The 13,632-nt window shown below is 31.8% G+C and overlaps 1 protein-coding gene and 1 long non-coding RNA gene across 2 annotated transcripts; both read right to left on the reverse strand.

The window, feature by feature from the left end:
- Positions 1-231: 231 nt before the first annotated feature.
- Positions 232-3,568, reverse strand: LOC120072939. Its single transcript, XR_005480639.1, has 2 exons — positions 3,109-3,568; positions 232-713 (listed from the first exon to the last, which is right to left on the reverse strand). It is a non-coding gene; the product is annotated as an uncharacterized LOC120072939 (long non-coding RNA).
- A 1,782-nt stretch (positions 3,569-5,350) lies between these two features.
- LOC120072771 (WAT1-related protein At5g64700-like) lies at positions 5,351-10,943 on the reverse strand. Its single transcript, XM_039025253.1, has 7 exons — positions 10,714-10,943; positions 10,555-10,617; positions 10,236-10,352; positions 9,379-9,631; positions 8,545-8,703; positions 7,780-7,931; positions 5,351-7,433 (listed from the first exon to the last, which is right to left on the reverse strand). The coding sequence occupies exons 1-7, from the start codon at positions 10,884-10,886 to the stop codon at positions 7,274-7,276; spliced, it is 1,077 nt and encodes a 358-aa protein (XP_038881181.1). The 5' UTR covers positions 10,887-10,943; the 3' UTR covers positions 5,351-7,273.
- Between the last annotated feature and the right edge of the window lie 2,689 nt (positions 10,944-13,632).

The raw sequence follows: 13,632 nt of genomic DNA on the forward strand, positions 1-13,632 counted from the left end.
AACCTTCTTTCAAGAGGTTGATTAGCATCTTCACTTCTACTCTCGCAGGTGAAGATGCCATTGAACATGCGTTAATTAGACTTAGTTAACTTCTTCAACATGGATTGACTTACTCACTCAATCCTTCCCCCACACCCTAGAGGTTTAGTTACTCATGGTGAGAGAAATGGAAGATGAATGCGTTATAGTGAATAGAGAAATGAAGATGAACATGATAATGATATTATCTGGTAAAGATAAAGTGTTTGTTATAGAGATATGAATGAAAGACAGGAAATGAACAACAATCGATGAACGGAAAGTAAGAACAGTTGAGATCAGCATGTCAATGTCTTGCCACAGATCCCGATCGGAGCTATTTACTTGTCGGCATGATGGAGGAATGAGGTGGAGAACTTCCTTCTCAGGAGAGTTCTCGAGGGAAGAATGTCCCTTGCACAAAACTTCTTTTCGTCTCTTTTTCCATGTGTTTTCTTTCCCCCCTTTGTGCTGAGTGTTTATGTTGCTATTTATAGACCTTAGCACCTCTTGCATCAGTGGTCCCACTCTAAAAAGTTACTTTTTTCTGTTGCGGCTTGGTGGGAATGTCTGCTCTGCTCCACATTCAATTTGTCAGGTCGTACATCAGAAAAGTTGTACAATTTCAGAAATCCCCGAGAATGCGTTGCTCTTTTTGTCCACGAGCAATCATCACATGCGGTGATACCTGTTACCTGCAAAAAAAATATTTGGACATCCTTTTTTTCATCACAATGCGGTCAGCGGGTGTGTTTCTGATACTTTTACAATCTTTGTGTTTCTAAGCCAATTTTAATATGTTTGACGCAACTTTTCCTTCCTATTGCTGCATATTCTAAGTAAGATGGTATAAATAACTTGTATTTCTATCAGTTATCACTCGTCCTTCACCATCTCACTCACGACCTTCCCCTTCCCCCCAATTTTTTTCTTCTTCCGTGCACCCAAGAGCTCTAGCCGTCGTCAGCCTTCATTCTCCCCTCGCCTCTGTTCGCGCCGCTGTTATTGAGTTTTTCATTCCGTCGTCTGCTCAGCTGCGCTAGCCCTCTCCCTCGTCGTCTGATCAGCTCCCTCGCTGTTTGCTCAGCCATGCCAGCCGACCAGTTGTGCACATCGTTCGCGAGTCTTTAGCCCCACCCAGATTTGTAGTCGAATGCCCCCACCAATTTCGTCGCTTCTGCCCCGTCTAGATATGTAGACGAACGCCCCTAGATCTATAGCCGAACGTCCCCAATCCTTGTTTTTGGGTAAGATTTGGTAATTTTGTAGGTTTTTATGCATAATCTTGATTATTGTTTGATTTTGGGTTAGTTCTGATAAAAACCCATTATGTTTGGATCATAGATTCAGGTTGTAGCGGAGTTTGAAGATTGGAAGCTTGTTGTGCGGGGTTGCAAGGTTTTGACTTTAGCAAATTTTGGTAACTTTTAGTAACTTGTTATTCAACTTTGGTTTGATGTATATTCAGACTGGACAAATAAATCAGTGTATAAGTGTTTTTGTTCCTCTTTTGTTTTCTTTTCAGAAAAGTTGGTCAAGGCTCAAGTGAAGCATCGATTTGAGTAAACACTTTAGGTAAGTGTTTTGGATGTATTTGAATGAATTTGTGATTTGGGTTTTAATGTAGCATCTTCTGTAATGATTTGCTTGTTTGAATGTTTAATGATGAGATTGATTTTATATTGTTGGAAGGAGTTGAGTTGTTGTCCAATAGGTTTGAGATTGATCTTGGCAAGGTTTTGATAAGTTTGGAGGTTAGTATTAATAGTTCTTTGTTACCCATTGAAGTATTGGTCTAATAATTGAGTTATTTTCAATTTTTGATGTTCAATTCAAAGATTTCAAGGGATTGGAGCCACTGTCCAACAAAGTTAACGATGTTTGGACGTTTTGATAGGTATTAAGGTCTTAAAACTCTTTTGGATTTGTTACATAGTTGCTGGAATTTGCGTTTTGTAACCATTATTATTGAAATTTTCGTAGGTTGGATTATTTTGTTGTAGTTTTGAAGTGGCATTCAAATCAAGCCACACTTTGGATAATCTATTTGAAGTTAATTGGTTATTTTGGTGAATGAAATTTTGAAGAAATTTTTTATTGCTTGTAGATAAGATTGGGCTTCCAATATTCTCTATTTTTTGTGAAAGTTGGGAGAAAGGTATCTGCATTCTTCTATTTTAAATTTTAGCATGTGCTTGACTTTTTGTCATTGTTGTATCTTAATACTTATTTATATATTTTGAAATTTGATGTTATCACCCTTTATTCTATTTTGCAGGTTGATTTTCTTAAACATGGCTTGCCTGACCCTTAGTTCTCGATCTTTAGACTTCAAAGCTCAATGTATAGATTAAATAATGTACTTTGTTGAGAGGTTATTTATTAAACAATTTGTCACTTTTGTGTTTGTTGAAAGTTGAGTTTTGTATACAAAAGCAATAGTTGAAATTTTATTTTGTGCATGAAAGAGAAATATTGTTGTAATTTGTGACGAGTGTTCCCATGAAAGGTCATAGTTGAACATATGGATTTTTAGTGAATATATTGAGTTGATAGATTTTAAATGTATAATGTTTATTTAATTAATGTAATTTTATTATTGGAATACAAGGCAGAAAATGAGAATATCAATTGGGGCATTTAATTTGAAAACAAGAAGACATATACTTGACACATAAAAAATGTCAAAGAGTTATCATATATGATACATAATCAATGTCAAGAATCAATAAACTTGACATACCATCAATGTCAAGTGTATTATCTTTCTTGACACGAAAATTGTATCAAGAAACATTTTACTTGACGTTTTTTCGGAGTCAAATTATCACACTATACTTGACATTCAAATAGTTGACGCTTTTATAAGTGTCAAGTATACCCTTTACTTGACATTGGAAAAACGTCAAGTAATCCAATTTCTATAGTAGTGTTATAGTGTGTTTGTGGATGTTTATGAAATTTGAATGTTATGAAGGAATATATCAGCAACAACAGAAGCAACAAGGATCATTTAAGCACTCTAATTCATTAATGTTGGCAAAATATAAAGCATGCTCTTGCAGAAAACAAGTGAGTTTCATGACATACCTTTGTAGAACCTCTTCAAAGCTCAATCTCCAACTGCAATCTTCTCTAAATCTTGTTGCAGACCACCTCAAGATCTTCCACACTATTCTCTTGGTGCTCTATATTGTGTTATGGGACTCAAAACAAGCTTGAATAAAGGGATGAAGGAAAATTGCTCACATCAGCAATCTTATTGAAGAACACTTTCTTCAGCACGAATTTTCTCTAAAATTCTCTCTTGATTGCATGCCCAAAATTCACTCCAAACTCTTCAATATATTGCAGATCATCATGCAAGGAAGAGTGTTGCATGAGTTGCAGCTCATGCTTAGAGTAAATGAAGAAGTGCAAAGGGAAAGTGTGTGAGCATAAAGAATATGGATAATGGAAAACTCTATTTTTCCATTTGTGTATTGTTTTTCTAATTTTTCAATTTTATTAAAAATCAAAACTTGATTTTTAAATCCATTTTGATTTTAAAAATAAAATTAATTTCATAAATTAATTTTTAAATAAAACTTAACTAAGTTAATATCAAATATTAAATTAATTTTTACACACATCCATCTTTATATATATTTAAATATAAATTCTCCTCTTTCGTTAATTCTCAAATTAAACATGTAATTATATCTCATATAATTACTAATTCTCTTAATTCTAATTTGAACGTTTCAAATTAACTTATCACGCTATTCTAGAGCTAGTTCGTTGCGAGCTAGTAGAGGGACCTCGCGGACCTATAGATCATAGGCTTTAACGATCCGAGATTAATTGGCTAAACTCATTAGACCAGATTAATCCCCATTCATTAACTAATGGGTCACTCCACTAAAGCCCATAGTTGCACTCCCCTCACTGTAGATATATATTATCTCCAGATGATTTAACCATAATCAGCAACCCTTCACAGGTTGTTCGTAATAACGGCTGGATCAAATATCTGTTTTACCCTCGAGATTACGTCTTATTCCTCAAGTTCGTACTAATCCTCTAATGAACTACTGGTTTATGATCCAATCACTAAATCAAACTCTCTTAACCTAGTGAGAGGGTGGGACCCCTTGTTCAAGACCTAGATTCAATACTTAAGAGAACAACCTTTCTCTTATTCTTAAATCGGGTAAGTGTGAACTCCATCTTGCATCCTATGTCCCCACCTATCTATTAGGTCTTACCCCTGAAATAGAAGTCTTATTGAGTCGGCACTGTTGAGCCAACCCTCACTTATGTAAATCTAAGGAAAATCCTCAATAAACAGGAATTCATAGTTAGCTCAGGATTAAGATCGAGTTGTCTAGGTCATCTAGGTGAAATAGTCAATCATATACAGTAAACAACGTTATAAAGTAAGAGTAACTTATTTCTTGGTCTGATTTTATGCAAACTCATTGTATAGAACGCCCCCACTTCTCATGTCATAACATGTACGAATTAGGATCACATCGTATGTAACACTTTACAACTCTTTGTAACAATTACAGAGTAGGCCGCATCCAATGGTGTTACTAGAATAAGCTACACAACCTTATTCATGTACCGTAGATCATTTTGACTATTTACTGGAACCTGATCCACTCTTATGTCTCCATATAAAGTTCAAGTACTCATGCCATAGTCATGGATCTTAGTTTATTGGAATTAGACTTTCATACAATTTATGAAATCAATAATAAGTTTATTGATTATAGAAAATGTTTATCATTTTACAAACTACGAGTTTTAGGACATAAAACCCAACAACGTGGAGTGGGTTGAGATTGGTTATACTTGTTTTGGAGTTCAACTTGGAATTTTTTGTTTGTTTGTGGAAGTTTATGAATTTTCAATGCTGTGTGCGATGTGTGGGATGGGTTGGGATGAGTTGGGATGAGTTGGGATGAGTTGTGTGGAATTTTATGAATTTTGAATGTTTGTGGAAGTTTATGAATTTATGAATTTTTTGTTTCTTTTGGAGTTCAACTTGTGGTTTTTGTATATTTTTGAATGTTTCAGGTTGAGAATATGTAGTTATGGAAGTATGTTCATTTTCTTCATTTTGTAGGAATGTCAGATCATCTAATGGCTTTTGTTTGATTGTGAAAGTTTATGAATTTTGAATATTGTTTGGGATGGGTTGAGATTAGTTATTCTTTTGGGGTTAACTTGTGGTTTTTGTATGTTTGTGGAGGTTTCAGGTTGAGAACATGTAGTCTTGAAGTGTGTTGCTTTTCTTTGGTTTGTAAATTATTACTCTTTTTTTTTTTTTTTTTTTTTTTTTTTTTAGGATTATAGGATTTTCTTTGTTTTGTATGATTTGTAGGATCCACCTTATGGTTTTTATTTGTTTTGTGGGATGCTGTTGGGAGATGATGTTGAAAATGTTGTTGAGATGTTGTGTTGGAGATGTTGTGTTGGAGACGTTATTGAGAGTTCTTTCTTCTATGTATTTGTGAAGACATATTTCTTTTGTAGACCATTTTGCCAACTTTTCTTTTTTTTGTGTAATAAAGAATACTATCGACTTTGTTTATTTGTTTTCTTTCTTATGTAAATATTTTGAGTTGCTAATGATGTTATATATTTTAGATTATTCAGATTAAATTAAAAAATTAAAAATTAAAAATTTTAAAAAATGACTATCTCCCGACGAAAAACATCGAGAGTTTCTATATCTCCCGGCAGCTTCAGATTTTGAATTTTTGAAATTGAATCCCAATGGCTAGAACTCTCGACGATATGTGTACATGCGTTGGGAGTTCCAAACTCCCGATGGTGTGTGTTTCCGCGTCAGGAGTTGTACTCCGGTGGAAATATCTCGACCAAACTCCCGACGACAAGTTCCACTACAAGAAAAAGGGACTCTCATGATGCCTAAAACAACTGCTGAAAAATACATCATTGGGAGAGAGATTGTCTCCTGACTATGTAAGGATGCCGTCAGGAGTGCTCAATAACTCCCGACGTTGTAGTGCTCAAACTCTTGACGCCTCACCATGCCCATTGGGAGTTGGTAACGAAGGCCAATCTTGACTAGTTGAACTCCTGACAAATTAAAAAATTCGTTGGGAGTTGTGTAGGAATTCCCGAAGGTTACAATAGTCCGTCGGGAGTTTCGATTTAAAACCCCCAAATTGAATCCCCAATTTCAGATTTGCTTTCTACCTTTCTTTTAACCCTAAAACAAAAAAAATACCCCCAAATCGAACCAGCTGATTTTGACCATCGTCCGTTCGTTCCTCCATTGTCCATCGCCATTCGTCCTTCAATCATCCGTTTGTCCTTCAATTGTTCGTTGAACAAGGCATTCGTCCGTCGCCTAAATCGTACCAGTCATCCGTGGACGTTCGTCTATCGTCTGTCACCGTTCGTCCATCATCTGTTGTCCATTGTTCGTCGTCCATCATCTGTTCATCCATCATCTGTTGTCCATTGTTCATCGTCCATCATCTGTTCGTCCTTCAATCTTCAATGCAGCTGGTCTTCGTCCGTTGGAAACTACTTTTGGTGAGCTAAACTTTGACTCTTAGAGTTGTTCGTTGCATATATTATATTTTATATCCTTGTGGAAAATGGGTGTTTTCTTGTAGTGTTTCATGACAACACTTTATCAAAAGTGTGTCATGACTATGTTTTGAATCTTCAAAGGTTTTGAGGTTTTTTTTCTAGTATTTGGTTATTTTCATATCTAAGTGCCTTATTACATCATCTAGCTTATATTTGAGTTTGAATATTATATATTGAGTGTATTGTTTCTAGTTGATGTGTAATAAGTTTGCTAGTTTATTCCGTTATCATAATATCCCAATTTTCTCCCAACACTTAGTTATGCTATTTTCTTTTAATTTCTCAATTATTTTTCAACTGTTTCTTAAGGTAATAGTGTGAGAGGTATTTTTCCAACAATTTAGAATTTGACTATGTACTTATTTATTTTTTTAGGATGGAAACTATCTTAAAGAAAATGCTAAAAGTTTAAAACAAAAATTGAAATCGTTAACAAACGTGCTATAATGTTTTGTTGTTTGGAGCAGTGACAAATGTGGACTTTGTGTTTCATCATATTTTATAAATTGAAATTGATAAAGTGCAAATTATTGCATATAATAACCAAAATACAAATAAAAAAAGAAAAAAAAAGAGAAAAAGAGAAACCTAATTAATAGCATTTAAAGCTTCAGCCCAACAAATGAGAGGAAATCTAATTTTAGACCAATGAGGAGTTGACTTCAGTACGACATGTCAACTCTCGAGTCTCCTTTTGTGGCAGACATGGTTGATTATTGTTTGGAGGAGTGACAAGCTCTTTATTTTTTCCCCACAAAACACTGTAAAGACTCATTACCAATAAGGATGCACCTATAATGCTGCCAATCCAAATAATACAATTAATTACAATAAAATATTACTCACATATTTGTAAATGAGAAAACAAAAGATTCTTAGTCACACATTAAATTGAATTTTAGTTCCTAAACTTTTACATTTGTCTATTAGATCTTGAAATTTCAATTTTGTATCTACTAAGTCCTTGACTTTTTTGAAATATTTTAAAGTTTACAAATATGCTTGATATGAAATTGAAGGTATAAAGTTTATATATCAGATCATTGAATTATGAGGAAGATAAAAGAGCCTACTAAAATGTTACATTTTTTTATTATGAAGTTCAAAGAAAAAATAGATGTAATATAAATATAGTTTATTTATTACCTTCCCAAATAAATTCCTTCGGAAAAGAGTAACTGGGAACCAATTATTGTTGTGATTAAATTCAATGGCGTCGTCATGGCTTGGAAAACTGGACCTTTTTCTCTGATTACCCAACATTGGGCATTATTTGAAATCCCAATTACTAAAATGCCCTGCACCACGTCCCAACTTAATTAATCCACTATTTTCTATTTTGGTCTTTTTACATTGTAAATTATTCAAAACGGTGCCCAACATTTAAATTAAAATTAAATTTCATTTTTTAATCAACTACTTTACAATTTCATAAAATTCTCCAGAAAAAAGTCATTAAATTATTATTTTAAAATTAAGAAAGCCATTTACCTAAAAAATTCAAATATATCTTTAATTTCAAAATATCTTGAACTAGAGTAATCACTAGTTTATTAAATTGTTGGGTAAATACATAAAATAACTTCTAAATGATGTGAAAAAAGTACAAAACTAAATTTCAAAAGTGGAGCAAAAATTTACATTTTAAGGTCGGTAAAATAAAACATTTAATACTACATAACTAATCTTCAAAAAATTGAAAACCCCATTTTTATAAAATGAAAAAAGATAACATTTAAAGAAGATTAAATTTACACAATGTGTATAAATTTAGATATATGTTTGATTTTCCCACCATATAGAAAGTGTAAGGAAGATTAAAGTATATTAAAGGAAGAAAATGTAATAATTGAAATTAAAGTAAAGTTAGGAAAAAAGAAAATGTAATTTGTTAATTATAAGAGGGCTTACACAATAGAGGACAGCAAAGAGTCTAATGTTCCAACCCAATTTCCAGTCCAAAGGATCTCTTTCCATTGCAATGGCCACAACAAAGCTTTGAACCATACTCATTACTGTTTGCATGCACATGAACTCCATTGGGTGAGGGTACCCCTTCAAGAATCTAGCCTGCACCCATTTTTATTTTCAACTTTATTTATCATATTCTTTCTTACAAATTTTTTATTGAGTTTAATTACTCGTTTACGCCCTATATCTATTAAACATAAAATTTAATTAATATTTTAAATAGACAATGAAAATATGTGACTAAATTACCATAATAATAATCTTAGATTTTATCTTTTTCTTTTTAAAAGAAATATAATATTACTTTTGACTTTTCATAAGTTATTTAAAATGATTAACTATTAGAGTAGAAAGCTATTCAAATTTCGAATGGAAAAAACTTGGGATCCGGTAGTATTGTGGTGATGTTAGAACGAGTCAAAACTATGTGTTGGGTTTTGAAAATATATTAGAAAAGTGGTTGTCTCACGTTGAAAAGTTTTAAAAAAGCGATTAACTTTAAGATATTATAAAAAGAGCTTATAATTACTTTGTTTTCGAATCTTCCAAGTTACAAACACGGTTAAAGTCTTATTTTATATTCTCTGGTTGAAAGTAGGGAAAAGGGTGTGTAAGTGGTACAAATTTTTTTTAATAGAATACTGTAACTAAGATGGAAGAGAGAATTTGGAATAGGAGGTTTTATGTCACATAGTTTCCAAGAAAGATGAATATTATAGTAATTTAAGGTAGATTATAGTGAAAGGGAAAAGAGAGAATTGAAGGGAAATTTACCTGGAGAACAAACCAAATGCCCCAAGAAACACTAGTGATGAGAAGGAAGAAACAGCCAATCATCCATGTGTTTTGGGATTTAGAAGAATGGTGGGATTGAGATTGGTGATAATGGTGGAAAAGTTGGTGTGTGAAAAGTGGCTTCAAATAGGGGCCTTTGTAGAAAGCAAGAATGGCTGCACCTGCCATGCATATCATTATCCCCACTACCTTTGCTATCCCTGCTGCTTTCTTTAACTTCACCTTCTCCATCCTATTTTTACATCCCAACATCAATCTACTTCAATGAACTAATCTCAACATAACTTTCAATTTCATTAAATTATACTTTTAACTTTTACGACCATTACAATCTTAACTTTTTATTTCAAAAATGGTTGCAATTTTCAATTATAAACAAAATGGATAAGATTTCAAAGAATATAATGATATTAAAGTTAAAACTTCGTTGGAATTTTGGAACTTTTACCCAAGTCGTTATTGAAAGGTTAATTTGTGTGTAACTAATCAAACTCAAAATTAGATATTATTTAGACTAATTAAGTTTACGAAGATTTTTACATTATTTATTTGTTAAATTTAATACAGCATTTAATAACTTTTTTAAATGAAAATTGAAAGATTGTATAATAATAATAATAAGTGAAAATTGAAAGAACAAATTTGTTTTTTGTTTTTTTTGTTTTTTTTTTTTTTTTTTCCTTTCTTCTAGGTTAAAACGTGGAGTTTCTTCAACTTTCCCGAGTAATAAAAAGTAAAAAATGAGAGAGAAAATAGTTTGGAAAAGTAATTAAACGCACAGTTACTTTAAATTATTGCGAAGAAATATTATTAAATTGTTAGTATTAAAAAATGACCTTAGTAAAACCGCAAAGAAGAATGTTGTGACAGGAACGCAATTGAAGGCTGCAGCACCAAGAGTTGCTGACGTGTAATTAATGGCCACTCCATAAGCATCCAATGCAAGAGTGATCCTATATAAACCCAAATTTATTCAAATTATTTAATAAGATTCAGGGAATAAAAATAAATGATTAATAGTAAGCAATACTTCTCTTTTTTTAATTGGTGGGTGATTTGACTAAGTTGATATATTGCACTTTTTTGCATCATATATACATTCTTTTTCAAATCATAGAGATTTCATTAATAAAAATAACAAACATTGATACAAACCCTATCAATGAAATGACAAAAATTTGGCAGAGATGCTTGAAAGACAATGGCCTCTTCTCCTTCCTGAAATATATTTTTACAAATAAATTTTGATTAAAATAAAAAACAGACGAAATTACATGCAATAAAATAATATATAAAAATATAAAGGAAACGTACCCTTTTAAGATCAGAGTGAGTGGGACTAAGACGAGAGTGCCAGCAGCTTGACGATAGAAGAGGAAGATATAAGTATTCATACCGGCGGCGAAGGCGGCCTTAGACATTAGGCTCATTCCGGCAAAGGTAATTTGGATGAAAATTGCAACAATGTAAGGCTTGTTAGAACCCATTTTTTTTTTTGCAAGGTGAAGAATGATAATTTGGTGTTGGTATTTGGCTGCCTTTAAATAGGGCAATTCAGAGGCTGCTGAAAGGAGAAAAATGAGTTGAATTGAATGAATACAAATAATTAAATTAAAACACACTCACACACAAAGTATTGCACTTTATCTTTTTTTACAAATAAGTTCAGATACATTAATATCTAGATCATAATGGGATGTGTGACAGCAATGGTTGGCATTTAAAGTGCTTTATAATTTATTCTACAAAAAGGATTTTGGGCAGTTTTCATTTTTGCCTTTTTTCTTTATTTTTTGCTATATTGTTTAGTTTTTATTATATGCCAATTTAGCTTCTTTCCTTTTACTTGTGTGTGCAATTCTTTTGGTTGGTTTTGTAGCTACCTGTTTATTCTTCCCCTACTACCCATTGTTCTAAGTTATTTATAATTGAATTAAAAAAAATCAACTTTCATTTTGAATCATTTGTTGTAATTTCGATTTTGTATGATGGTGGAATATTAGTGGGGATTGAGTTTTGTTTTACATAAACTTTATGAGACCAAAACCTAATATTAATGAAGCATTTAATCATAATTAAGGTTGTACCAGATAACTACTAGGCTTTCAAGTGGAAAATGCTGACTTCTTCCTTTGTCATGTTCTAATTAATGTGTGTAAATTAAATAAGTACTAAACTCTTTGGTATATATTCCTAATTACACAAAAATTCAACTAATTAATTCATATAAGGACTGCCAACTAGCACGACTGTTTTGAAGATACATACACTTTTCAATTAAGAAGTGAATTTAAATCTTCAACGTTTCCTAAACAAATATTAAAATTCTTAACTTAAAATGAACTTAGCTTAATGATAACTAACAGGATCTACTTTTTTAAAAAGAACTTAGAGGTTCAATTTCTCATCCCATTATTTTTTACTAAAAATAATAAAATTCTTAGTCAAGCGCATCCTTTCTTTGAAACATTTTTTAGACCATGTTTTGATAGGTGTTTGATTTTTTTTTTTTTAAAAAAATTATGTTTCGATTTTTCAATTTCTTATTATGGTCTAAGATTTTTAGTCAAATTCTAAAAAAAAAAAAAAGTTCAATTTTCAAGACTTGGTTTAATTTATAAGAACACTGGAAGATAACAAGAAAAAATTGCAGTGTTTATAAATTTAATTTTTAAAATAAAATTACCAAAAACTACGTATTTGTTTGGGTACAATTATATTTTTGTTTTTTTTATTTTAAATTGTGCTTGTTTTCTCACCCTTTCTTATTCGATTTCATATCTAAACATTTAAATTTTTAACTAATTTTTGAAAAAGAAGAAAAAATAAGAAAACAAAATTTTGAAAACTATTTTCTTTTAGATTTCAAATTTGGACTTTGTTTTTAGAAATAGTCTTACAATGTAGAGATATAAAACTCTAGAAAAAAAAACCAAATGAAATGCTGGGAAAATTTATTTTTATAGACTCGGATTAATTATACTCTTTTAACAATTAATAGCATTTTAAAATAAATGAGAAATCTACAAAAAGAAGATCGTGTTTCTTCAAAGTATGATTGGGCAAAGAGTAAACCTTTTAAAATGCATGATTACACTTAAAAAAAAATTATTTCAAATTATAATCTCAGTTCATTTTTTTTAATTAAAGTATGTATTACATATATATTAAAAATTAATATTTATAAAAAAAATTATAACGTAACTAAGATTTAATTTAGATTAACTAAATATTTAACTACAACTACTTTTATTGTTTATAATAAATGGGTTATGAAACGGAATTTGAACAACTCAAATTAAGAATCAATTAATTCTTAAATATACTACAAACCACATATTTATTTTTATTTTTATTTCTATTCAACGCTTAATTCTATAATTGATTTTCGTTCTCATTAATCTCACTTTGGCAATGTCTTATAATTTCAAGCTTCTACATTATTTTATGGTCTCACTTACAAAAATCAATAACTAAAATCATAGTCTATGTGAGAGTTTTTGAACTTAACTTAGATGGCCAAACAGAACGCAAACAATCAGAATAAATCAAAAGCAGTAAAGAATGAACACCAAGATATATAGTGGTTTGACTAGTTTGGTCTACATCTACTTTGAGAACCAACTTGAATTAATTTTATTATGAGCAATAAGAAATTTACAATTACAGATAACCAACAATAATCACCAATCTGTAATTTTAATATCCACTGATACCAAGAGATCCGCACACAATGTCGCCTCTGAAACCAAAAACAACCCAAATCAAGTGTGCTACCCGCCTCTGACCGGTGAACCACGCGCAGACCTGCGCGTCCTCTCTGTCGTTGGCTTGATTTTATAAATCCACTTGAGTTTCTGATTAGGAGGCTGTGGAACCAATGACCATGTCTGATTCTTCTGTAATGAGAACAACTCTGCTTCTATAACATCATTCTATTGTTCCTTCGAATCAGATACAATAGCCTCCTCAAAAGTAAGAGGCTCAATACTGTCAGCTGCAAAGTAAGAGCATAAACAACTAAATCAGCATAACCATACCTCGTAGGAGCCTGCCTCACCTACTGAGACTTGTCACGTGTAAGCTGATAGTTTTGTAGGTCACTGCTACTTGAGCTTTCTTCACCGAAAGCTCCCTCATCAATCAAAGTCCTCTGTAGTTGAGGCTGTCTACCATTAGAACTGGATGACTGATCATTGGATTCGCCTGAACTAACTGATGGTCGTGCTTTAG

Source organism: Benincasa hispida, chromosome 3 (genome assembly GCF_009727055.1).
Source record: "Benincasa hispida cultivar B227 chromosome 3, ASM972705v1, whole genome shotgun sequence".
In the NCBI taxonomy this organism is placed as follows: domain Eukaryota; kingdom Viridiplantae; phylum Streptophyta; class Magnoliopsida; order Cucurbitales; family Cucurbitaceae; genus Benincasa; species Benincasa hispida.

Excerpts from the sequence above, each read along its gene's own strand:
- LOC120072771 (XM_039025253.1), bottom strand. The coding sequence starts at position 10,886 with ATGGGTTCTAACAAGCCTTACATTGTTGCAATTTTCATCCAAATTACC. Across the intron at positions 9,632-10,235 it reads TTCTTTGCGGTTTTACTAAG|GATGGAGAAGGTGAAGTTAA; the intron begins GTCATTTTTTAA and ends ATGTAAAAATAG. Across the intron at positions 7,932-8,544 it reads TCTTTGCTGTCCTCTATTGT|GGCATTTTAGTAATTGGGAT; the intron begins GTAAGCCCTCTT and ends GACGTGGTGCAG.